Below are 26,606 nucleotides of genomic sequence, written 5' to 3'. Positions count from 1 at the left end.
TTGTCATACCTCGTAGAGTAGGTTAACTCCAAAACTCGAAGCGGGGATAGAAAGTTTTGAGCTGGAGCGTGTAGGAATGACTCTCAAGTGCTCATAGCAACGGTGGGGGGCCGGGGGGGGGGCTTTTTCGGGAAAAAGTTTTTCATGTTGTTTTGTCAGAGGTTGCATTCTTCAGATGTATTTTTCAGTGATCATGAACCCTGGGTATGTATCAGAGATGTCAGGAGTAGCTGTTTCTTGGACGTGTGCTGCGGGTTTTTGTGTAATTCCTCTGCTTCCCTCCCGGCCAGACGTACCTGTGGGAAATGACCAGCGGGGTGGAGGAGATCCCAGCCGGCATCGTAAACAGAGAGCTTGTTATCTTCGGGAACATGCAGGAAATCTATGAGTTTCATAATAAGTGAGTGGCTTTATCTTTGGGGAGCTGGTTACTCTTGAAATCTAGACACTGTGCTGAAGTTTCATAACAAGAAATGAAAGCTTCCGACTAAATTAAGCATCCATTTCATGATTCTGTTGAAACTCGGATGACGCCTGCCAGGCTTTCGTCAAAAAGACCGACATTGTAGAGACTGTTTTCATGGAGACCCAGCTTTTTCTGTGTACTCTCCTGCCATAGAAATAACATTAGAGAAAGTGTGAACACTGTTTTTGGAGGAACCCTGACTTCCCTGAAGCTGGGTCACCAGCTGCTACGTCAGTTACTTCTTAGAATTAAAGGAGAGTTCTCTGAGGCTGCTGGCCCATGTTTGGTCTTTTCCAGCAAGAGGGAAGAGGGAACTGAGGACAGAGCAGATGTGTAGTCTGACCAAAATAATATGTGCTGTCCATTGGCCACAGGAGGCACATGGTTTTATTTTTAAGGTGTTTTGTTTGTTTGTTTTGAAGAAATCTGTGCAGCCCAGTAGCCTGTGGAAAGATCATGCTGGGGCCAAAGCTGCCAGACTCTTCCTCACTCCCCAGCCCCCACCCGGGCAAAACACGCTGAAATCTAAATGGCTTCTTCTGAGTGTTTGTTTGTATGCGGAATAGCATCCGTAGCTACTGAACAAAGCACTCGCCCAGAAGTAAGCTGCTAGGTTAAAGTCTGTATTAGAAAGTGTTTGAAGGCCAAACATGTTAGCTATTTGAAAGTCACAATAATTTAGTCTAGTTAAGAGCTACACGTTTTGTTAAATCTTTAAAATCTAGAGGGCACAGATTTTTCACTGCACTTGATTGAAACGGTATGCTTGGCATGCTCTGATTTCTGGCTTATCTCACTAGTAAAGTGCTTTAAAACGTCTTAATAATACGATACCATTTTTACTCTCTGCAGCATATTCCTTAAAGAGCTGGAAAAATATGAGCAGTTGCCAGAGGACGTTGGACATTGCTTTGTTACTTGGGTAATGACACCTCAGCTACTTGTTCTCACAATTGTTTGGTGGCTTTGCAGGAAGTTAGAAGGAATATGGTTCATTTCTTTTATGTCACCATCTTCTATGGTGTCCGCTTATGGAGAAGTGGACTTTGCATCTAAGAATTACATTCTCCAACTAGATAGTAATGTGGAGTGAGCTTTTTATTGGTAGTAGTGATGGTTTGAAATGGAACATTTAATGTGCTGGGCCTGTGCATGGCCTTGGGGATTCACAGGTGAACGTGAGTGCCCAGCCATGCCTGGGGGGCCAGGGTGTGCGGGGGGAGGGCTTACGTGTGCAGAGGAGAGGCAGACAGTCGCCTGGTGTCAGTGCCCTGCCCTCTTCGCATGATGCCCAGGTTTGCACCGGCCGCTGTGGAGACAGGGAGGGTGTGCCCAGCCCCAACTTACCGGGCCAGGGGAGGCTTCTGGAGGAGTGTGGTAGCAGTAGGATGTGTTTCTTATTTTTAACAGCTTTCTGTATAAAATAGGGTTTCTTTTATGTAGAGCTTCAATTTCCTTTATCCCCATTGCTACTTTTCTACACAAAGGTATCATATATTGACTTATTGCCACTTGAGAGAGACCTTCTAATTTTTTGTTGTTTATAGGCAGACAAGTTTCAGATGTATGTCACATATTGCAAAAATAAGCCTGATTCTACTCAGCTGATATTAGAGCATGCGGGATCCTACTTTGATGTAAGTAAGAGATTCCTGGTGAAGCAGTGAAATCTTCATCGTGTTTGGTAAACATAAAATGCAACGCTACTCATAGCTTTCACCTAACGGATGGTACAGTATTTTCATTTTTATCTGTCACATTTATGATGGGATATTCTTCTGTTTTCTTCTGTTTTCAAAAGATCCTTCTAAGATTTTAACAGGTACATGTGTATGTAACATGACTTACTATTTACATATAATCATTAATTCTTATATGTAATATCATGTCCAGAAGGTGTAAACTATTAAGCTGCTTTTTCTTAAGCAAAAAGAATCTTTGAACCTTTGAATCTTTTTTATTCATTTTTCCCATTTTTATCATGTGATCAATTTCCAAAAGTAGCTTATCAGTAAAATTTTTACAGATAGCGCTGTAACAACTAGGACCATTGGGAGGCTCATTAATTATATTCCCACTGGTGTAAGCATACATGTAGGTCCTACATGTAGGTTTTTTTGAAAGATATTGCAGGGAGGTTATTTTGTACAGAGGGGGTTGGAGCCTTATAGAAATAATATACAGAAAGCTTCTTGGGTCTCCAGAATATAGTCAAACGTCAAATATATCATGATTAAAAGAGTACTTTTCAGTGTCATGTGTAATTTGGTGTACAAGATTGCAAGAGTACTAGATTAGTTTCTGTCCTTATGCTTGTGCGTGGCCATGCGTGATACTCTTCTCTGGACATCTGGGAAATGAGAATACATTTTAGCTTCTGTCTTTGCCATGAAGGCCTGTAGATGGCCCTATTTTAGTTGTCATTCTCGTGACCAGTAATTCTACATCACTGCCTTTGTAAGTATCAAGTCAGTTCACCCAGCCCAGTGCCCCCTTTTTTGTCAGTTTTTCACACCTCCCTCGCTTTTTACCATCAGATGAAACTCAACATCACGGCTGTATGTGGAGTTAGAATTCGGTAAGGCCTGAGTACGCAGATCATGTGGCAAATTGAATCAAATCAAATGGCTTTGGAATCAAGCCATTTAAAAATACCATTTGCCCTAAAACACCTTTAAAGATAAAGGAAATTATGCTTATCTGATTTAGGGATCTTGCAGACGTCTGCCTTCAGTCTCCATGGTACAGATGATCGCACATTGTCTGGGGCTCAGTGAGCTTCGTGGTGTTTGTGGTGTTAGGTGTGCTGCTGACCTGTGAGCGAGGTCATCCTCTTACCCCTCTGTTCTTTGCCCCTACCTTCCAAAGTAAAATTTTAGAAGCACAGAAGTTTTGGGGTTTTTTTAACAGCTTTTTAGGAAAAGGAGGCTTTATTATTTCAGCAGGATTAAACCTTTGTCAGGTGTTTTGGAAAAATACTCTGCTCTTATAGCCGTTTTTGTCTTTATTTTCTTTAATCATTTTATATTTTAATCATGATAAGTATATTCTTTAATCTGCATCCCCGTTTTCCCCCACCCTCCCCAACTCTCTCCCCTCTGGTAACCATCAGTGTGTTCTCTATAGTTAAGAGTCTGTTTCTTGGTTTGTGTGTGTGTGTGTGTCTCTCTCTTTTTTTAATCTTTGTTCATCTGTTTTGTTTCTTAAATTTCACATCTGAGTGAAATCATATGGTATTTGTCTTCCTCTGACTTATTTCACTTAGTGTAATACTCTCTAGCTCTATCCACGTCATTGCAAATGGCAAGATTTCATTCTTTTCGATGGATGAGTAATATTCCTCTGTGTGTGTGTGTGTGTGTGTGTGTGTGTGTGTGTGTGTGTAAACCACATCTTCTTTATCCATTCATCAGTCAGTGGACACTTGGCCTGTTTCCATAATTTGGCTATTATAGATAATGCTGCTATAAACATAGGGGTGCATGTATCCCTTTGAATTAGTGTCTTTATTTTTTGGGTAAATACCCAAGTCTTGTGATTCCTGGATTGTAGGTAGTTAGTTCTATTTTTAACTTTTTGAGGAACCTCCATACTATTTTCCAGAGTGGCTGCACTAGTCTGCATTCCCACCTACAGTGCAAGAGGGTTCCTTTTTCTCCACATCCTCGCCAACACCTTCTTGTATTTTTTATTTTAGCCATTCTGACAGGTGCGAGATGATATCTTATTATAGTTTTGATTTGCATGTCTCTGGTGATGGGTGGTGGTGTGCATCTTTTCATATTTCTGTTGGTCATCTGTATGTCTTTGGAGAAATGCCCGTTCATATCTTCTGCCTACTTTTTAATTGGATTGTGTGTGTGTGTGTGTGTGTGTTGAGTTGTATCAGTTCTTTTTATATTTTGGATGCTAATCCTGTATCAGATGCATCATTTGCAAATACCTTCTTCCATTCAGTAGGTTGCCTTTGGTTTTGTTGATTATTTTCTTCGCTGTGCAGGAGCTTTTTATTTTGATGTTGTCCCAGTAGTTTATTTTTGTGTTTATTTTCCTTGTCTCAGGAGGCATATCTAGAAAAATGTCTCTGTAACCAATGTCATAGAAATTACTGGCTGTGCTCTCTTTAGGGATTTGTATGGTTTCAGGTCTCACATCTGTGCCTTTATTCCATTTTGAGTTTACTTTTGTGTGTGGTGAAAGAAAGTGGTCCAGTTTCATTCTTCTGCATGTTGCTGTCTAGTTTTCCCAACACCATTTGTTGAAGATAATTTTTCCCATTGGATATTCATTTCTGTCTTGTCATTTTCGAATAGTGAGGTATGATATGAATGTGATGATGATAAGATATTAAAAATGTCAACAAAAATAGTGAGATTGGTATTTAGGAATATTAGAGATGCATTTCTGAATGTTATTAAAACAAGGTATTCAAAAGACATTACAATATCAAATGTTTTGTGGGGTATGCATGAAACGGAATACTTTTCAGCTGTATAAAGGGATAAACTCTTGATACATAAATAGCAAAAGATTAATCTCCAAAACGAGGGCGCGTCCAGTCCGTGGCTCAGTGTCCTGTGGCTGAATGGCGCCAGGGCTGGCCCCGGGGGTTGGGGGTTTGCCAGGCCAGCACGGGCCCTGTAGCTGGGAGTCGTGGGCTTGGCCTGTTTGACGTCTGCACGTGAAAGCCAGGAATCCAGACTGAGCACTGCTCTCTTCTGGTTCAAAGTGATTAACTTATTCTTATGTTCAGCATATTAAAAGAATAAATAGTGATTTCTACTTTTTATTTCTAGAATGATAGGTGTGTATTCATTGTGGAGGTAAAAAATGTAAAGCTTTAATTCATGCTATCTAATTTACCCAGTAACGTTCATCAGTATATAAATTTTTCTTTCTTAATTCAGGAAATACAGCAGCGGCATGGATTAGCCAATTCCATCTCTTCTTACCTTATTAAGCCAGTTCAGCGAATAACAAAGTATCAACTTCTTTTAAAAGTATGTATGAAGCATCTTCTGCCTGCAAAATTCTGTGAACTGTGCATTATTATTTTGTCATTTTTCTCTCACTTTATGTAAAGTACCCTGAATTTTTGAAATAACACCTAGCCAATTAACTTTTTTTAATTCATTGCCATTTGTTACCCTGATCAGTTTCTCCGTGCAGCAGGTAGATAAGGGACTATTCCTTGATTATGCGCCTGAACTTTACTGACTGGCCCTGGTCCCCAACATAGACTGAGAAAGGAAAGGAGACTGTCAACCCTGGATCACTTAGTCCCTGTGTCCCAGGATGGCTTGCTGACCATGGTCCAGGCACTGTGCTTTATGTTCTGTGTGCGTTAAGTTCACCTCCTCACAGTGCTGGTCTGCAGGTCTGGAAACGAGCCTGTGAGGGTGAGGGCTATGCCCACAGTCACTGCTGGGTCCCTGGTATCTGGGCTCTACTCTGAACCCAGGTGGGACACAACCTCAGGCAGTGTCCTCCCTGTGACGTCTAGTCACGTGTCACACACATCTTTATGGAACATGTTGTTCACACACATCCCAAGTACTTGAGTCAAACTGACCTCCACTTTCTCTTGGTTATGAATGATTACAGTTAAAGTCATCCTATAACTAGGTATGGTGGCGGGTGTTAACTAGACTTGCTGTGATCATTTTGCAATATATACAAATAGCGCATCCTTATGTCATACTCTTGAAACTAACATAATGGTGTGTGTCAATTATACATCAAAAAAATCTCACATTTGTAGTAATCTAAGGATTTAACAGTAGAATGGTAAAGGAAACTTAGAATTTGTGATCGTTGCCACAGAATGCATCATATAAATTGACGCATATTTTCTTGACTACAAGAATAAGAATCTACAGCCTCTACCTAATAATGTTTACCCTGCGATTTCCTTGGCTGGAGAATGTTATAGAGCATGAGAATGAACCAACTGCCCACTCATCCTGGGAACAGTATTTTATGAATCTGACTCTGTCCCCAGTGCTGCCCCAGCACAGCAGTAAGAAGTGATGATGTAATTTTCCCAGATAGAAAAGAAGTTCAGAGATGGGGTTACGAAATCCTGAAACTCTTTTTTATCTTTCTGTTAATGAGAAAACTCCAGAAACAGAAGTGGCTATATTCTTTTGTTAAAGTGATACTGTTATGGGACATTTCTGTTGGGAAAGCTCTCCTGCACTTTTGTATCAAAATCCTATTAAGTGCTTTTATGACCCTCACTGCAGGAATATGAGTTTGCCACGAACATGAAATACAAGTCAGGAGGTTAAGTTGTTTATATTCGCATTAGCTTTCTGCTTTGTACTTCTGCAAAGGCATTGTACCTCTCAGTGTCCTCAAGATTTAAAGATTTTGTCTGTAGCACGTGTTTCCACTGAAGATCTCTTTCTCAGTGACCTCACATCTAGTTAATCACCATTAAAGTGGGGCTCTAATTTATAAACCTCATGTTATTCTGCCCACGGGTTCTTAAGCAGTTTAGTAATAAACTCTGTTGAGATCCCCAGCGAGGAAGGTTTTCTGCCAGTGAGGTTTAATTTCTGTACCTAGCATATTTAAGTACTTTTTTGCCAAGCTGCTTAGAATAATAGGTAAAAACCATCTGGTCATGAGTGAAAGTGCTTGTCCGGTGCCAAGTTGCTCTAAAACTATCCAGTATGAGACCAGAGCTGACTGCAGTGCCCTGTCTGTCCCTCTGGGGGGCTGCCAGGACACAGAAAGCTGTGGTTACTATTACTGACTGAATATAACTGTTCATACGCTTGGTAAGAAAATATCTTGGACCCTGCCAGAACGTGCATTTATGGTCCTTGTTATCCTTCATTTAGTAGCAGATGTTCCTCCGAGTAGATCTGAGATATAATCACACTCGGGGAGGTGTGATTAGATCATTAGCGCTTTGGTAACCATCCTGCGCACAAAGGTACAGCATGTAACTGTGGATCCTGGTGCACGGTGCTGCTCCCGCCCCTGACCTGGGAGTTCCAGGTTAGGTGAGGTGTGGCATTAACAGCACCGGAGAGTTCACGATCACACGGGGGTGCTAGCTGGACTCTGCCATGACCTTCAGATAAACCAATAGCTGATTATGCTTTGCTGTGCTGATTAAGTATTTTTATTTGTCATTTTTGAGCTTCGGTAATTAATGTGTGCACTGATTTCGTCTTAAACTGTGACTGCGTATGGTTTCCTCTGATCTGAAGAAGCATCCTGCCTTGAGCAGGACAAATCCTTCCATCCATTGGATAGTAATTCATTTTCTATGAGAATGTGTGCCCAGTTGACCGCAGTCTGTTCTCTTGAAAATCACGGATTCTTCATAGACTTCTTTTTTGCAAAGATCTTGTTGGTAGAGCTTTTGGTCTTTGGCTGGTTCATGGTATTGGTCTCTTGCAGGAGCTACTCACTTGCTGTGAGGAAGGAAAAGGGGAGATAAAAGATGGCCTCGAGGTGATGCTCAGTGTGCCTAAGCGAGCCAACGACGCCATGCACCTCAGCATGCTGGAAGGTAACGGGCTCTTCGCGTCCCTAACGAACATCTTTACGTTTTCCGTCGGCACTGTTCATAAGTGGATTTCCCATGCCCTGAAACTCTTGCCTTTGTGCCTCTGTTTTATTAGGAGTTAAAGAGTTTAGATGTGAATACCTTCTTTTTTATTTTTTTTTAAGATTTATTATTTATTTTAGAGAGAAAGAGAGTGAGTGTGCCGGCACGTGGTGGGGGAGGGGTGAAGGGAGAGGAAGAGAGAGCGTCCTCAAGCAGATACCCAGCCGAGTGTGGAGTCTGATGCAGGGCTCGGTCTTATGATCCCGAGGTCATGACCTGAGCTGAAATCAGGAGTCAGATGCTTAACCAACTGTGCCACCCAAGCACCCCAAGTACCTTCTTTCTTGAAAGAATTGGTTTCATTGTTTTCCCTAGGATCACAAGTGCTTCAGCCTCATTAAGAGTATGCCCTCGTCCATTAACTGGAGAACAGGCTGTCCACACTCAGAACCCCAGTAGCACCTTGTGTCACTTGCTTTAGGCTGTCTGGTGTCCGCGGTAGATAGATGGATGGAAGGAAGGCAGGCAAGATCAGCCCCTGTGATTATAAAATCCTTTAAAAAGCTTGTTGTTTCCCCATATCTGTATCCATTGTATCACTTGCAAGAGCCTGGGACATGGCGGTGTGTAATGTGGTGAAGAGAGAGTCAGAAAAATGAATTTAAAAATTACTCTTTTTTTTTTTAAAAGATTTTATTTGTTTATTCGATAGAGATAGAGACAGCCAGCGAGAGAGGGAACACAAGCAGGGGGAGTGGGAGAGGAAGAAGCAGGCTCATAGCAGAGGAGCCTGATGTGGGGCTCGATCCCATAACGCCGGGATCACGCCCTGAGCCGAAGGCAGACGCTTAACAGCTGTGCCACCCAGGTGCACCTAAAAATTACTCTTGCAAGTGACATTTCCATGGATGCTTGTGTTTAAAAGGGCTCTTTCTGTGTTACAGAGCTTAACTCTTATTATCAAGGTACACAATTATGTACAAGAAATAATCCTGCCCCAAATGCTTTTTCTATCCTGTGTCTGTCATCAGTAGTATTGAGCAGTGTAACTAGTTGGGGCAGAGGTCCACTGTTTGCAGTAGAGACCCAAAAATCAGAGGCCAGGGGAGATAGCTTTTTCTTTCTCTGATGTGAGACCCTGAGCTGGTGTGGCAGCCCTTCACAGCATCATCAAGGATTCAGGCTCTGTTCTCTGTACTTTCTCTCCACTGCTTACATGTTGTCTGCTTGGCTGGGTTCAGGATGTCAAGACCATGGTAACGTTCCATCGAGCGGGAAGATAATGGGGAAAGAGGGCGGGGAAGGAACAGCTACTGGAAGGGCAGAAACTAGGAGTTGTACGCAAGACTCCCCCACATGGCCTGAGCTTGGGTGCGTGGCTGTCCTGACTGCAGAGCAGGGGCTGGGAAATGCAGCACTTAATTGAGTGGCCACAGGGGCAGCTTCTGTCTGTGGAGAACAAGGGGAGAGCGGTAGTCGAGAGGGAACTAGCAGCCCCTGCTCCAGATATCCAGCCTCCTTGCTGAAAGTCCATGCAGTGGGCCACTTCTGGGAAGAGTTGAGCAGAGCGAAAGCCACCCCATGGCTGGAGTGCAATTGATTCACATGAAGAATTTTGCAAAGATGGGAGAACTCACCAAGGAAGGCCAGACCAGAGCCTTAGAGGAAAGGCTGGGGCAGCTGTGGACTGTCCAGGAAGGGTGTTCTGGGCTGAAGAGACAGAGGATCATTACGCAGGCGGGGAGTAGGCAGTGGCCTGGGGGGAGGTCCGTGGACCATTCTGGATGGCGGAGGAGGTCTGTGTGATGGAATGTCATGAGTGCAGACCAAGGAGAAGTAGGGAGTTCAGTGTAATCTCAAATAGTGTGAATGCCACCCGAAGGAGATAGAGTTCAAAGAATAAATCTGTGAGATTTATTTTTTTTCTTTCTTTTTTTTTTTTTTTTTTTTTTTGGAACAAGGGAAAATAAATGCAAAGTCACGTTTTAGGAAGAATTATCCTTTGTCCGGTGGGATCAGTGCAGAGAAAATGGAGTGGGGGCCCCGACAGGAAACTCTAATCTGAGATTTAATTGATGGGCATTGAACAAATGTTTAAATCATCACAGTGCTATGCTGTGCATCATTTTTTATTTTCTTTCAAATTGATTGTGCCTCCTTGTTTTTATGTTGTAGGGTTTGATGAAAATATTGAGTCTCAGGGAGAACTCATTCTGCAGGAATCCTTCCAAGTGTGGGACCCAAAAACCTTAATTCGAAAGGGTCGAGAACGGCATCTCTTCCTTTTTGAAATGTCCTTAGTATTTAGTAAAGAAGTGAAAGATTCCAGTGGCAGAAGCAAGTACCTTTATAAAAGCAAATTGTTTGTAAGTATAGACGTTCAGAATTGTAAATTTAAAGGTAACACACTTGCAGTCTTCTTGCGGGTAGAAAAAAATGACCATTGCTTTCAGTTTAACCTCCCAAACTCCTAAAATGTGGAGCTCTGGAATTTTAAGGTTTTCATCTTTCGCAGTGAAACTCTCTTGACGGTCTCCAGTCCACTAGAGGGAGCTCATGGGTTTTAGCTTCGCTAGACTTCATAGACCTGCTTTTTCTAAATTCCATAGACTCCTGAGGATGAGAAAACACTTTTTAAGTGAATTTAAATTTATCTCTTGTGTGCTTTAACCAACTTTACAAATAAATTGATCATATGAATTCTACAATTAAGTTCTCAAATCATTCTAATTAATTTTTCTTTCACCAACATTGGAACATACATTAAGCAGCCTTCCTGGGTGGCTCCCTGTGGGCTCTTAATGATGAGGTGTGAATTTTTCTTTCAATGAAGATAAATGTGTGAAAAATAAATAAGTTAATTTATGGTCCTTTACAATAACAAAATATGGTTATTAGAGAAAATATATATAAGCAAAAATAGTTTCAAAGGTCCACAGTCCCATCTGTACAGAGAGCACTCACTACCCTTGAGTGCTGGGTGGATACTGTGTTGCATTTGAATTCTTATTTAACTTGTGAGTGTACTTTCTGGCAAAAGAACATACCTGATGCCTTTTTCCCAAGAGACGCAAGTCCAAGGAGTCTCTTTATAAAACCACATGTTGACTCTCAGAGAAGTCTCAGGCACGTGTCCTCCTCAAGGTCCACTGTATTTCTGTGTTTCCCTCATGGGAATACCTCAGGGGCTGTCAGCACAGAGCTGCTGGGCAGGGTCATGCGGGGGGAGGATTGGGCAAAACTAATGAAAAATCACCATCAGAGAAAGAATAGAAAATGTAATAGCATTTGGTTTCTTCTTTATATATGATGGATCGCTTATAAATTTTGGTAGATATTTGCAGTTTGGACATCTACATCGTGTATTTTTATGGTATCCATATATTAATCAAGTTCCCAAAGTAATAAAATACTAGCAATATAGAAATCATCTTTAATAATAATCTGGAATTTGCAAGTTCAAACTAATGATTTTCATACCATTTTCTTTGGCTTATATCCTGTTTGAGATTGTCTTTTGGCTCACGGCCCACCTTACATCATTTTAGATCATATTGTAACTGGAAAGAAAAAATGCAGCATTGCTGGCTAGTAATTTCACTAGCTGGCTTTAATCTATCCTCAGAGACTGAGCTAGTCTGTTTTAGAAGCTGATACATCTTCATTTAATTTATCTTTTAAAAGTTAAGGTCCCCTCAGAGGCCATGATTATGAATCACTTCCTTTGCTGGAGGGGGGAGAACGCACTAGGGGTCAGCTTGACTGTGGGGGAGGGACTGAGGATGTGGACCATCACCTACACTCTTCCACGTACTCCCATCACAGCTGCACATGTCACAGAGAGAAATTTTGTCTCTTAGCCCTTAAAATTATCGGTGAAATACTAAAAGGTAGTGCTCTTGATGAACAAGTTGGAAAATAACTGAACTGTGAAGACATTATGTGTGTTCTGCGAAGCCACTTGCTCGTGCTAAAAATGCATGGCGGCAGCTCCTTTGCAACTAAGACAGATTCGTTTTGTTGTTCATCAGTTGAAAATGGTCAACTCTTGATTTTCCAGATAACAGGATTTTTAGATATTTTGGTTTCCTTCCTCTGGATTGCTGGTTGACCCTCATCAGGATCTCCAGTAGAGGTACATAGAGGAAGTAAAAGGGATGCAACCAATCACGGTGGCCTAAGAACAAAACTTTCTCATTTTAACTGAAATCAGAGCTGAGGATTACCCATCAGTGTAAACAAACTATGTTGTTATAACCCGGCATGACCGCAAGTCACCAAAAATCGTTTTCTTGGTCTTTGTTCCGTATCCCGCTGGAATATTATTGTCATCTAATTATGTAATTACCTTTTTATCCAGACCTCAGAGTTGGGTGTCACAGAACACGTTGAAGGAGATCCTTGCAAATTTGCACTGTGGGTGGGGAGGACGCCAACCTCAGATAATAAAATTGTCCTTAAGGTACGTTCATTTGAAGCTTGGGAATGTGCAGAGGGGCAAGTTTATCATGGCTGTGTATGCTTTTTTTTTTTTTTTTCCGGTTGTTGAAACATACTGGTTTTGATGTCATTTTATTTGCTCTTTTTGTGTTCTCTTGGGATTGGTGATTACCACAAAAAGAACAGAGAATAAATTCAGTTTGGTACTCTAGTGGTAAAATGCCTTGAGGTAAACCTTTGCTCGTCTACTCTAAAGGTCAAATGGAGAGAAATCTCTTTAAACTTCTCCCATTCTTGCCGTCTGAAGAAGAATTAGTCGAGTCCATCAGAGATGCAGGGAGTTGAGGTACAGGAGGAAGGAGATGTGGATCAGAAGTTCTCACCGCACACTTCACCTCGTTTTTAAAGGGAAATAGGCACCTGATGAACTTGTGAAGGCCTTGGGCCATTTCAGAGCTGAACATGCCACGAGTCTTCATGGGGTCCCAGGCTCTTTGGCTTTCTGGTTAGGGGGCAGAGAAAAAAAGGAGATAATGATCAGTTACAGGGGCTGATAATGTGAGGATTTAAAGTGTTCAAAAACACTAAGGGTGCTTTTTTTTGTTGGGGGGGGAGGCCAAATATGTTTGAATATTTGATTTGAACTCTGCTTTCATCATACCAGCCTCTCCTAGGAAAGACACAGGGCTCGCAGGGTGTCCTGTGTCCTCCCTCCTTCTGTGTTTGAGAAAATACAGATGGAACTGTCTTTTTTAGCTGCCTGGAAAGGCCATAAGTGATTTAAAGATGATTTGTGGAAGATGTTGCTGAAGATTTGTAGAATATTGGGAAATGAGCCAAAAGCTTAATGGGACTCTGGTGTATGAACTTGCATGCCAGTGATTCTGTCTTGTACATTCCTTTTAATCTCTCACCAGTATTTCCAGCAACTATGAGTTCCTCATCGATACCTCGCTCTTAAAGAATTTGTACTTTAGTGAAAGCCATTGTGTTTCTAAGATCTTTATTCCCATGGAAATGATGGATTGTTTTGTAATGAATATATGATTACCAACCCAGCGTGTTGTTAGTATTGGCATAAAGCCCTATAAAATATAAATTGCACTGATAGCTAAATATTAGATAACTGAACTTTCCTAAGCCATAAAATTTTAAAGTATACTCAAAACCATAAAACTTCCAACTCATAGTAAGTATTTATCCAGATTACTACAGTGACAGATGTCAAAGGGTGCATCTAAGAAATAGTGCCAGATATTTTAGCCAGATTTGGACTACTTTCATTTAGGATATAATAAAATACTCATGATGCAATTGATGAATAAGACTTCCTACAGGCTTTATCAGATGAAAGCTTTCTAGGGGGATTTTGGGTAATATTTTTCTGCCTTCCAAGGAGAAACTAAAGGAAATGATGTCCTCATTCATTTTAGAGATTGCTTTGTGGTGGTGGAGATAGAGACAGAGGAGGTGGTGGTGGAGATGGAGGTGGAGGAGGTGGAGGAAATGGAGGTGGAGATGGTGATAGAGGTGGTGATGGTGGTGGAGGAGGAGGCGGTGGTGGAGCTGGTGGTGGTGATGGAAATGGAGGTGGAGGTGGAGATGCCAGCTAAGATGGAGAGGTTAGTGGAGGCGGTGACTGAGGTGGTAGTGATGGAGACGATGGTGGGGATGATGGTGGAGGTGATGGTGGTGGACAGAGCACTGCTGGTAGACATGGAGGTGGTGGTAGAAGTGGTGGTAAAGGTGATTGAGATGGAGATGATGGTGGAGGTGGTGGTAGAGGTGGTTGAGATGATGGTGGAGGTGGTTGAGATGGAGGTGATGGTGGAGGTGATGGTGGTGGAGATGATGGGGGAGGTGGTGGTGGAGATGATGGTGGAGGTGGTGGTGGAAATAATGGTGGAGGTGTTGGTGGCGGGGTAGAGAGCAGTGCTGGTAGAGCTGATTAGGGAGGTGGACGAGGTACTGGTGGTAATGACAATGACACTGATGGCCTAGTAGTTATAAAATAAAACTGCGGTCTCTTTTTATGTTGTCCTCTGGAAGGGAGAACCCTATTTCCAAATCCTTCCTTAAACGGACAGAGACTACCAAGAGTCTGAAACAAACTATTCCCATTTCTTAGACAAGTGGGACCTTTTATTTAGTATTTGGCTGGCTTACCTTTCTCTTACTATTTCTGAAAAATTGGCACCTGTTTTCTGTGTTTAATTTCTTTAAGGTCAGGAAAATTCTTCTCCATAAGTGTAATGATCACTTCACTCTATTAAATCATGAGAATTTCATTTATTTCTGAACCATAGTAACAGTTTCCCTCAGTTGTCTCTAAACTCTGCCAAATGTTCTTTCTGAGACACTTCTTTTGGTTTAACCTGTACGTTTGTGTCAGGCATTTAAATGTCAGTAGATCTGTAGTTTTCAGAGTTTTGCACTGTGAGACACCTCTGTTTCCTGCATGGACTCCCCCAGTCCCTAATCACCCTGCCTCCGGCCCCAGAATAATTTGGGTTACGGCTTCCCAGTCTCAGGTCTGGGAATGGGGGCAAGAAGCTCCTTTTATCCTTCATTTAGTTCCCCGTTCCTAGCTCTCAGTGACTTGAAGGACACATCTTCCAGTTAAAACATTTTACATAGGAAAACGAGTCTCAATTTTAATTTCCTTTCCCAACACGGGCCTTGACTTTCTGTTTTTGAAGACAAGGTGCACCATGAGGAAGTGCTTCCTCTTCGTCAGGATCTCAGCTGTAATCCCTCTGACGACTGTTTCAGTCATTTGCAAAGGGAATTATGCTTATGTCATAGGAGGTTGATATTTTCCACAAGGAAATTAAAAACTGTTACTTAGGCCCAGAACATGCAAAAGAAAAAAAAAAAAAAAAACTCCTTTGAGGCCAAGTGAAAGGAAGAAATCTGGAAAGAGTGCTGTCCTATGTGTTCATTCAACAAATGCTTATTGAATATCTACTATGTGTCATTTTCAGAAAATATTTCTCGAAAGTTATAATGGAGTTGAGGTAAACCCATGGTCTGTGATTGGCTGTGGGTTAGCTGGTTTATGCTACTGGTGTAGCCAGAGGTAGGTGAAGGCGGAGCTTGGGAGGACGGACTCTGTCGTCCACATGGATGCCGTCCGTCCAGTGCCAGCCTGAGAATTCCGGCTGCTTCCTGTGCCAGCCGTGTGGCCTTGGGCACATTTCTGACACAAGGATAAGGGGTCCTGACCCCACAGAGTGCTGTGGGGGTGGACACCGGTACAAGTGGGGGCATGGGAGCTTCTGCAAATGTTGTTCCTGGAGTGCAGTGCCTGAGGCAGCAAGATGTGGGCACCAGGGCAGCTGCCCAGGGACCGCCAACCTCTAGTCTTTGCGTAAATAGCTTCAGAGACACTTGGGCTTGGGATCGGCTGCACTTTCATATTCACCCAGAGCTGCTTAAAAGGTTTGGGGGCTGGGGAATGATTAATTATTAAAATAGAAATATGGAGTAACATATAGGCTCTAAAATAAAAATGGCTTTGACTGAAAAATATTCAAAATGGCAAATTAAACATGCAATGCGGTTGCTGTTCTGCTGTGAAATTATTTTGAAAATGGGAAACGGAATGGGGGAGACCTGAGTGTGGTTAGCGCAGGCTCTGGAAAGGGCTGCTTCTGTATCCTGACTGACTCTCACGCCTTGTTAAGGCTTCCAGTATAGAAAACAAGCAGGACTGGATAAAGCACATCCGCGAAGTAATCCAGGAAAGGACTATCCACCTGAAAGGAGCCCTGAAGGAGCCCATTCACATCCCTAAAACGGCGCCGGCCACGAGACAGAAGGGAAGGAGGTTAGTGCTGGGGATTTGGGGGTAGGTTTGTTTACTTAGTAGGGAGGGAACAAGGCAGTGTTAACTGTTTTTCAAAGATCATTTTTCTTAAATATTTTGAGGAATTTTTTTTAATAGTTTACGTATTAACATCATTCTTAGCAATGAAATTGCTTTGTCAAGACAAGAACCTCCTTTAGCTTAAAGTAAACAAAGGGCATAAATAAATAAATAAATAAATAAATAAATAAATAAATAAAGTAAACGAAGGGCTGTATGCACATCCCTTTCTGTTGCCCTTTCCCACTGCAAGTGTGAGTCTGGACTCATATATAGGTCATGTGTGAGACGGGGACAAGCTATCGCATATCTTAGATGTTTGTGTTTCTCGTTTCTGCGATGGAAATTACCACAACTGTGTCTTACCGTTGTGCGCGTTACACGGAGGACACATGTTGGACACGCAGCCGAGAGTGGCCTGTCATCGTTCACGCAGATGAGTTTGCGCCTCTTTGAACAAATCTGTCTCTGCAGCGGCTGATAGACGCTCTCCACCAGTCTTGAGAAATCCAGCAGTGTCAGGAATGAAAAGTTTGTTTGCTTCTTCAGGGATGGAGAGGATCTGGATAGCCAGGGCGATGGGAGCAGCCAGCCAGACACAATTTCCATCGCCTCACGGACGTCTCAGAACACACTGGACAGTGATAAGGTGAGCCGTCACCAGCACTTTCTTTGGCAGGCTGGGGGTGTAGCTCGTCTTGATCTGATAGGAAGCACCCTGTTTCTGTCTATAAATGACAGTTTGTCACCAACATTTCCAAACAGTCACTATGTGCTAAGTGGTGCTAGGAGTAGGAGCAGGGACAAAAAGTTGGGGGTGTCAGGGGTAAAGTCTGAGGACTCCGGAAAAATTGCCTGCCCTTCCCAGTGTCATTACGTGGTTTTCTGTTGGGGTGCTCTAGGGCAGGTGTTTAAGCTTTGTAATTTTACATGAAGCAGAAGAACCTGTTATTTTTAGTTAAATGTTACACAAAGGCCCGATGATCAAAGTGGAGCCGCTGTGATTGAAGCAGGGGCGCCGGCGTCCTCAGGTGGGCCCTGTGGCGGCTCCTCAGAACACGGGTAAGCAGGACGCAGGAAAGGCACCCATGCCGACCGCGAGGAAGCCGATCCGGCCGCTATCCGAAAACATCTGTGTAGCTCTCCCTTCTGCAGAAGGGGTGCAGAGTATCCCGTGATCTGTCCTGATAGAATCTCAAAACCAACAAAAGAAATCAACAGGAGAGTTTGGAATCCAGGCTGACGTGAGGCACAGATAACCAGAGTCCTCTGTAAAAGCCAGTGGGGGGACGTTCGTGTCAGCTAAGTAAGTCTTCTGTTCCCACTGAGATGAGCGGGTGTTCTGTTTCTAACTGCTAGACCAAATTCTCCGAAAAGGTTATTTGACGGTAAATAGGGGTTTTATTTCATGGGCCACCAGTTCAGAATTCCTGCGTTTCCCACTGTGTGATGCAAGCTGTACTTTCTCACGTGAGACATTCGTCCCTCCGGGGTGGGGGGCGGGGGACACGGGAGTCTGTTCTTTGCCCGCTGTTTGCACAGCCCCTTGTTTGTAGCCAGGAAGTGTCCTGACTTCACCATCCTTTGGAAGCGACTACTGACCCAGGAGAGGGTCTGGTATCAGGGACTGTTTCCGATGGCAAGTCCCAGAGGCCCAGATGGGGGTCTTTTCTCACTCAGTTTTGCAGAGGATTCTGGCGTGTAATGCAGTTTCCAGGAGAGAAGTAAGTGGGTTTAAAAGTATTGCTCTCCTACAATGATTTCTTTTTCAAGATCCTTCTGGTTTGAATTTGTATTTCCTATTCAATTTTTTGAGTTCACCAAATTGTAAGCCCTAGAACTTAGAATGGTTGGAGTAGTAGGATGGAGAAGAAAAACAGTGCCTCATTTTATTTTGCTCAGAGCCCAGTGGCAAATATGTCTTGCCAGTGGTAGTAATGAGGAAGAAGAGAAATGATACGTCAGGCATCTGGTGTGTTATAGCAATGTTTCCTGTGGCCCCATCCCATAGCCATTTAGTTCAGAAAATAAAGTTTGAACTTGAAAACATTTTGTTAGAGTAATTCTGATTATTTTCTTTTAAAAAAAATTGAGGTGACTGAGCTCTCTAAATAGTCCGTTTATGCAAGACTTCCACCTGAAGGAAGGAACAGTAGGTCAGGTTGAGGGGAGCGGCCACCTTGCTTCAGACCCCTCACAGACTCGCTGTGGCAAGCATCACCACTGTGACCATCGATTGGCCCGTCGGGCTAACAAGTTCACGTTCTTCCCAAATACACTCTCATAGATCCGGTCTGGGTTTACTCTAGAGATGAGTTTTAAAGTTTACTTTGTAGAAATAAGGTATTTGAATGAAATTGCCAAAGAGATAAATAAATGTAAAAAGTTTTGCCTTTTGAAAAGTTATGTTAAGACTTTTCTGGAGGTTGGTCCAAAAAGAAAGGGTGGCTGTTTTCTCAGTTGGTGTTATGTGTAAATGAGTGGGTGGCAGTGGTGGTTTGGAAATGCCCCCCGTGTCTGGTAAGGGGCTCTGACAACCATTCCCACTCAGATGGAGTTTGTCCACTGCATGCTGTGCTTTCTGGCCTGTGCAATGTTCCTGTGCTCCGTCCTCCATCGTAGCTCTGGTCCCCTGATGTGTGGCTGCCTGCAGTTCACAGAAATAAGGCTCTATCCTAGAGTTAGGACAGTGTAACTAGTTGTGCTTGGGATCTGTTGTAGTATGATAGGCGTATGTGAACTTGGACTCAGGCCTGCACAAGTCCTATAGAAAAATGAGGCATTATCCTAAAGCTATTGCTAGTAAGATAGCAAATTCTGTTTGTACCCGATGAGAGAGGAGGAATAAATCACCACCAGAATAGTATAGGTTTGCAGGAATTAACCATTTTATTACCCTGGGAGTCTACCAGGATGTGAGGCTTTTTAAAGAACCGTCTATTGAATCTTCTGCCTGTGGAGGGAATTCACCATTTTCTGCTTTCCTCATCCTGATGCATTGTCTCCAGACTTCACTATGTAGTTCAGAACTCCCTGAGGACCACTTCTGCACACACATTGCCTCTGCACCTGAGCTATGTAGAGGCTGTCCCACCCGGTGGCTCCCAGCCTGACGTTCCATGATTCCTGGCCGTCTGCAAGTAATGACACTCCAGAACTCGTCTTTTAAGTGGACCTGGCGTGTATTTCCCTGAAGGCCCCTCACTGAGCTCGTAGGTCCTTAATAGGTTCAGAATACCAAAAAGGGATGAACTGTCTTCCTAAGACCATAGAACTGCAGCCAGTTACCTTCCTCAGTTCTTGGGGTCTGTATTTGGCATGAGAATAAAGAGCATGTGAGATTTCATGATGATAACTCAACACCTGGAGTTTGGAGAGGACATCGCCATTCGGCCTCATGAGAAAGAAGGGATGTGTTTGCTATCACATGAATGCGGGCATTTGTGTGTTCTGCTTCCGGAGGGTTTTCTTGTTGTGCTCTCCCCGTTTTATACTTCTAGTAGATATTTCAGGGTCAGTAGATGAGTCAGGAAAATACATTTTGAAAATTAGGAAACCGCATCCTTTTTTGAGTCAGCTTTAAAATGCACTGTTTGACCGAATGAGGCTTAGCCAGAAAACCCACTTCTCTCCGATGGCAGTAACTTTTCTTGTCTCGGGGTTCTTTCCACCCTGCATATTTCAGACTTAAGCAGCCTCTGATGACCAGGCAGACAGATCTGGCGAGGGAAATTATTTAACCATATTCTGCCTGTTGGACTTAATTTACGGTGCCTGTTATGAGGTAGCTGTTATCATGGACTTCGGTTCCATTTCAGAAAGTGGGTGGGGGGATGTTTTTGACTCGGCCTCTTGGAGAATTCGTAAGGAAAAGTTATCTGCCCAGTGCTGTAGTAATTCTCGATGAGGCGCACAGGATGTTTCTGGAAGAGTCTGCAGAGGATGGGTTCCTGGAGACGCCCTCTTTCCAGGGAACACTGTTCACAGAGCTTGAGTCGGCAGGTCATAGATACACACCACACGCCTCATGAGCACATTTCTTTCTTTGAAAACATCAGTTTGAAAATATGCCATCTCCTTGTTCCAAAAGTAAGTTTAGCAGCAATTCTTGCCCATATTCATGGTACTTACGCTGATAAAATGATCTTATGAAAATATAATTTGGATTCCAAAGAAATCAAATGGTTGCCAGATTCTATCTCACTTGTCCCGAGCTTGTCTCCCTGAGGTAGGGAGGAGAATGCTGAGCCAGCCTTCAGGACACTGAGGAGATGAGGGAGGTCGGATGACCCTCACAGGGCCACCCAGCAGCGGAAAGTTAAAGCCAGGGATAAAATGTGGATTTAATTACCTGCTAGAGTCTAGGCCTTATTATTCACATTAGCACTGGATGTGGAGCGAAATATTTTTAGTGTATCAAGAAGCATTTTTAACCCTTTTCCCTTCTATTTGCCTTATTAGTCTGTGGTTTATTTTATATAACAAAAATTTATATTATAAAGGAAATAGAAAATACGGAAATCAAATACAGGCTACTCTAGAACAAAGCATCTTGAGGTCAAGATGAATCACCAAAGCAAGACGAGGGAGCCTGTGGACAAGCTGACCCAGGCCTTCAGGGGCCAGTGTGAGCTTGCTTTTACATTGAAGGTAATGCAGTTCTTACTTTAATGAATGAGAAATTCAATTGAGACTGATACTTGGCATGAACTGCCCTTAGCTTATGATGTGAATACACGAATCCACATATTTAAAAGAGTAAATGGTTTCAGATACTCTTAATGAAGTCTATATAGCACTATGTTGGGGTTGGGAGACTATATGTTGTTTAAAAAGTCAACCAACTTTCTCTGTGAAGTGACATTCTAACAATACGAACTTGGATTTATGTAAATTACAGTGTACATTTTAAAATGGGGCCGAATTCACGTTTCTGAGAAAGGAAACTTGTGTTGAACCTGCTTAGGAAATGCCACCTGATTCCTTCCAGCCTGCCTCCTTGGCATACCTGGCACAGAACAGCCCTGCCAGGAACCCCGCCTGGTTCTGAGCTCCCGCAGCTTTCCCTCTGCACTCTCCCCCTGGCTGAAGGTGCTGGAAGCAAGAGGAGGAACTCAAGCTGCTGGCCTTGCCAGAGCTCCGAGTCTCCTGGGCCCTCATGTAGGTGTGCCCCCATGTGAGCGCGACAGCGAGTGCTTTAATTCGGAAGCCTTTCTCCAGGACAGAGTATAAGCCTCCCCAGACAGAATACCCCAGACTCTGCTTGGAGTGTGACAGAGCGGTTACATCACATAGCAGACGGTTAGGAGCAAGGAAGTGCTTGCCAGCCAGACCTCTGGGCTCTGCTCCTCAGCAGCCTTGGGCAGTTAGCTCACCTGTAATGGGGGACAGTACTTAACTACTCAGCTCATGGGGCTGTGAATATTGAAAATGTGTAATGTGCTGAGAGCAGTGCCTAGCATGTACAGAGCGCTTAACGAATATTAGCTATTGCTATGTCTTCATCATTCAAAGTGCTGCCTTCTCCCTCATTCCTGGACTGTTGCTGTTCATTGCCAGCTGCTGTAGATTACCATCTGTGTCGGCCTCTCTGTCCTTGTATTTGCCCACTGTTGATAGCAGTGGATTTGGAGCTGTGTTTATTAGGAGCTAGAAGCTGCCCCAAGAATAAACTGCTCAGTGTTAGTGCCTGGACGTAAGCACTGCAGTGGCTCAACAGTAAAATACCCCCATACTGAATGGGCAGTCATTGAAGAAGAGAGGGGATTCTTGCCGAAAACATGTCTCCCACCCCGTCCCCCCATACACTCATCTCTAACCCTACGGAATTAGCTGCATTTTGGCCACAGGCATATAAAATGACTGCACGCTGTTCACAGGGTAGGTTCATTCATTCACAGATGTCCGTGGATCACCTGCTGTGTGCCAGCCCAGGACAGGTTTCAGCACAGGAACAAACAGGGAGACAAGGCCCCTGCCCTCACCGGCAGCCTGGGTGATGGAGCACACCTGGTGTTTGTGTCTTCCTTTTGCTAATCTTTGTTTTCTACTTTCCTAAGTGGCGGTGGTTTTTTGTAATTTTTGACAAGTTTTTTAAGTGCTTTCATAAAACCACAAAGTGGAATGTAGTCTTTGATAATTTTAGTTAATCAGAAAAACAAAATCGCCCACGCTAAAGTAGAAAACCTCAGTTCTTTTTCTTCTCTTTTCCTTTTTTCTTTCAGTAGGCTCCATGCCTAGCATAGAGCCCAATGCGGGGCCTGAACTCAGGACCCTGAGATCAAGACCCTGAGCTGTGATCAAGAGCCCCACCCAGAAAGCCTCAGTTCTAAGAAAAGGCAGATTTTTTTAAAACACAAAGTTTGGGTAGAAATATAACAACAGTGTTTATAAAAATAATGGTGCACTAGAAAGTGCTTTTTAATGTAAATTTTACAGTACTGATCAAAGTTGCTGTTGAAGGTGATGACATAGTTTTGATTCAGACTTGAGGCCGGAGGTTTATTCTCGTTGCTCTTCCTTCTGGTGAGATGCCCAGTCAGCTGGTTAGCTGGCTGTCTCTCCTTAGCTCTTCCCATTGGTGCCCCTCCATCAAAGACAAAGAGTCATTTCAGATTAACTTTTCTGGATGAAGGATAGTCTTGCTCACTCAGGAAACTCAGCAAACGGGTTTCTTTGGGTTAAAGTGTCTTACAAAGTTTCCTGTTTTCCAGGGCCAGATGACTTAAGGTAATGGTGGTGGTCAGCTGTCTACTTTCCAGCTCTTGTGCCTTTTTCTGTGTGAACCAGCCAAGCTTCTTGTTCACTGGCCACCCCCCCGCCCCGTGCCTGATCAGGTGTTGGCATCTCTCGTTCTAGTATGTGAGCCAGGGGAAATGGGGTGTTGGTGCAGGGCAGTGTCTGTGAAGCCTTGAAGCCTGATACATAATCTCTGCCATATCTCTAGTTAGCCTGACTTTTTACATTTAAAGTTTCCCTTTTTAGTTGTGGCTTTTAAACTGTCTTTTTTTTTTTTTTTTTTTTTTTTTTTTTTTTTTTTACATCTAATTTTCCATTCCACCTCATGTAGATCACACAGCCAAGGAAGCCTTGGTTCCAAGAATTATTTTCGTGTTAGAAAACCCAGTGTGTGATCACATCAGTAAAGAGTAAAGAATTAACATCCCTGAATACCACACTCAGTATTTCTTTTCTGGATAAAATGTTAGGTATGGTAAGCTGCTGCTTTTGAAAAAAAAAAAAAAAAATTCTGTCACAGATTTCTTGTGTGTGTGTGTGTGTGTGTGTGTGTTAAAAGCCATATAAAATCTACCCTATTGACCATTTGTTCAGTTCTCGGAGATTTCTTTCTGTACCCTGGGTGTGTGAGAGCCCATGACAGTGGTCCTCTGACTCTCAGCTGCAGATTTTGGTGAAGGCTTCTCCTGCGGACTTGGCGTTGGGGTCGGGGTGAGCGTGGGCTCTGCTGCCCAAGCCTCCGCGAAGTTGCTCAGTGCGAAGCCTGGGTGGGTGGGAGCCTGGGGCAGGATGCACTTCCTTGGGGAACTCTCTGGCTGCCCATGGTGGCCTCCCTCATGTAAGTGTTGCCAGTACTGGAGCTGTACTCTCTAATCCCCTTGAACCAAGCAGCCAGTCTTTGGTCCGCTCTGTGTGAAACCTCCATAAAACCGCAAGACTCTTTTGTGAGGTTTCTGAATGACTGAACCGTACTGGGTTGTAGGATGTGACTGTTCACAGAGTCGATACACTTTGTTCTTTGGGAGAAAATGGCTTTTATTAGACCACAATGCCGCTTTCCTTTTGAATTGCTCTCAGAAAATTGGCCAGACACCCACCTGCAGTTGATCTTCAGTTCTTGAAGTCGAATCGTTTGCAGCAAGGGCTGCGTCGTCCACCGTGGCAGCTGTTCCTCTTCCTCTAGCAGAGCCTGCCCCAGAACTCACCTGGGAGCTGTCGTTCAAACCCCGTGTGTGCCGCTGTCTCTCCAGAACTCTGTGTTCCTGCAACATCAAACTGCCCCGTTGTCGTGCACCACGGAGGGCATGCTCTGAGGAGCCGTGGGGACTGAAACAGCTTAGTTACTGCCTTTAACTGGGTTCAGGCAAAGCACCAATATAACGTGGTTTCTCCAAAAAACATAAAAAGTAAAAATCTGTTCTGTGTGGTGATCGTTGAAGATTCAACATGCAAGTGACCAGAGATGAGTGTTTCATTCTTTTGGGTGAAAGCCCACAGCTTGTTCACGTTCAGTCTTTCTGGAGAGAATTCAGGCAGAGGGACCCTGATTTGATTCCGCTGATTGTCTGTTGGTCCAGGTCATTGGAATTCCCCTGGGAGCCCTCTTCAAGGGACACGTGGTGATCTGGTCCTGCAGGAGGCATTTCATGGCTGGTTTCCATGGTCTGTGTGCTAACTAAGGCCCATCCACGGCCATGGTTTTTAGTCACCACAGTTGTTTTTTAAAGGAGAAAAGCAGAAAGATTGGCGGGGGGCGGGGGGGAGACTGTCCTCTGATGTGAATTTCACAAGAGTTAATGTGAGTCATGGAAACTGAGATTTTCATCAATTGCAATCCTAAACTACATTTATGTGGTAAGGAGCCCCTGATAGGAGTACATAAAACACACAGAAGTGAACATGGTCCTGTGAAAACATTCTCAAGGTACGCTTGGAAGGGAAAAGTGAGTTTTAAACTAGATCAGTGGAATGGTAACTCAGCACAGAAATGAAATTGGGTCCCTGGTGTTGGAGGTAGCTTTGAAGGCAGGTACGATCTCAGTCACACTTCGTTATCTGAACTTTTTCTGCTTAGGAATTTAATTCTTAAAAGGCAGTAATGATTTGCATTGCTTCCTCAAAATAGTATTTTAAGTCTTTTATTTTTTAAAGTTTGTTTTTTTAAGTTAGCAAACTGGCTTTAAAGGCAGGTTTTGTAGTAAATTTAAAATATTCAGATGTGAACATTGAGACAAATCCGCAGGCCTTCTGTGCCCTAGAAAACATCCTATTAGTCCTCCCCTCAGAGATTTGTGGAGGAGATTCCTATGGTAAAGCCAAGCAGATACAGTGTTTTTTAACGATAATTTTAGCTCCGTTTGAAAACAGATTCTTGTGCTAGATTCTGTTAGTAAATTTTCTGAAGTCTTTAAGAAAGAGAATTTTAACTCAGTGTGAGAGTCTTTGTGAGAACGGGCTTGATTTTTATTTCTTAGGCTTGGTCAAGTCCACAGATGTTTCCAATAGTTTTTGATTACTCTGTAAGGGGCTAAGGATTCAGTGCCAGAAATAAAGTCGAGCTTAACGCTCCTTGGGCAGCCCCTTTCTCTCCTTCCCACCCTTCCCCCACCCACAGAATGCACCACGTGGCTTTGAGCAGTCTGAAAAATTAATAAAACGCTCAAGAATGAAGCCAGCAAAGGGCTGGTGATGAGATAATGTGTCTTGAAGTTGTGCTTCCCAGGGCGGGGGGTGGAGGAATGTCCAGGCAGCGTGATGATGGGCTGGCGGCGTGGGGCTCCGGGCAGGGGGCTCCTCGCTGTGCACACGCACGCCCAGGCAGGGCGCTGGTGGCCGTGGGAGAGCTCCAACAGGCCCGAAGGGGGCCATAGGACGTACGAACCCTGCGGGGCCTCAGCATGCTGGACTCCTTACTGGGGCTCCTTCACTGGTCACGCCTTCCCGGGGACAGGAAACATTCCTCCTTTTTGTTACAGGGATTAACCACTTCCATAATGTGGGGTTTCACAAGGAAAATTCTCCAGCCTCAGCCTCTACCTTTAACTTTTTAACATTAGCATCTTTGATTGTTCACAGAGACCCGTGTAAGATTTAGCATGGGTTTCCCACAGAGGAATTTGTACAATTTAGAAGGGGATTAAACATTCGTGAGAAATTTCCTTTGTGGCCTAGCAAAGACAGTTCATCTTGTTGATATTTGTGCTTTATTATGGAAGGGTTTTGTTGTGTTTTGCTTTCTGTGGTTGTCTTGTGGACTTGTGTTTCTTATTGTAAATATCTAAACTTTCTCTCAAAAGAGAGGCTGTTAAAACAGGAGGATAATGAATAGCAGGGGGCATGACTGGGGGCCGGGGGCCGTGAGCCTGTGCGGGAGGCACGGGTCCCCAGGTCTCTTTGGGCGTGGGGGAGCTTCCCAGAGTGGGGCCCAGCCGGTCCTTCCACCACCCCCCCCCACAACCGGCCACAGCCCAGCCCGCCTGCTCTCCCGCCCTGTGTGTTCTCCATGCTACTGCCCTGCAGGGGCAGGA

General features: G+C 43.7%; 1 protein-coding gene across 1 annotated transcript in view; it reads left to right on the top strand.

The window, feature by feature from the left end:
- TRIO (trio Rho guanine nucleotide exchange factor) overlaps positions 1–26,606 on the top strand; it is a 348,230-nt gene that overhangs the window by 243,696 nt on the left and 77,928 nt on the right. The window contains 9 exon segments of the mRNA XM_045787154.2: positions 291–400; positions 1,319–1,388; positions 2,014–2,103; positions 5,374–5,466; positions 7,883–7,994; positions 10,209–10,399; positions 12,394–12,495; positions 16,160–16,302; positions 16,891–16,990. Of these exon segments, the coding sequence (XP_045643110.1) occupies positions 291–400; positions 1,319–1,388; positions 2,014–2,103; positions 5,374–5,466; positions 7,883–7,994; positions 10,209–10,399; positions 12,394–12,495; positions 16,160–16,302; positions 16,891–16,990 (1,011 nt within the window).

The sequence above is a fragment of the Ursus americanus genome, chromosome 15, assembly GCF_024610735.1.
Source record: "Ursus americanus isolate L20-20 chromosome 15, mUrsAme1.1.p, whole genome shotgun sequence".
NCBI lineage: Eukaryota > Metazoa > Chordata > Mammalia > Carnivora > Ursidae > Ursus > Ursus americanus.
Note: the sequence above shows the minus strand (reverse complement) of the source record. Positions and strands in the feature narration are given on the sequence as shown.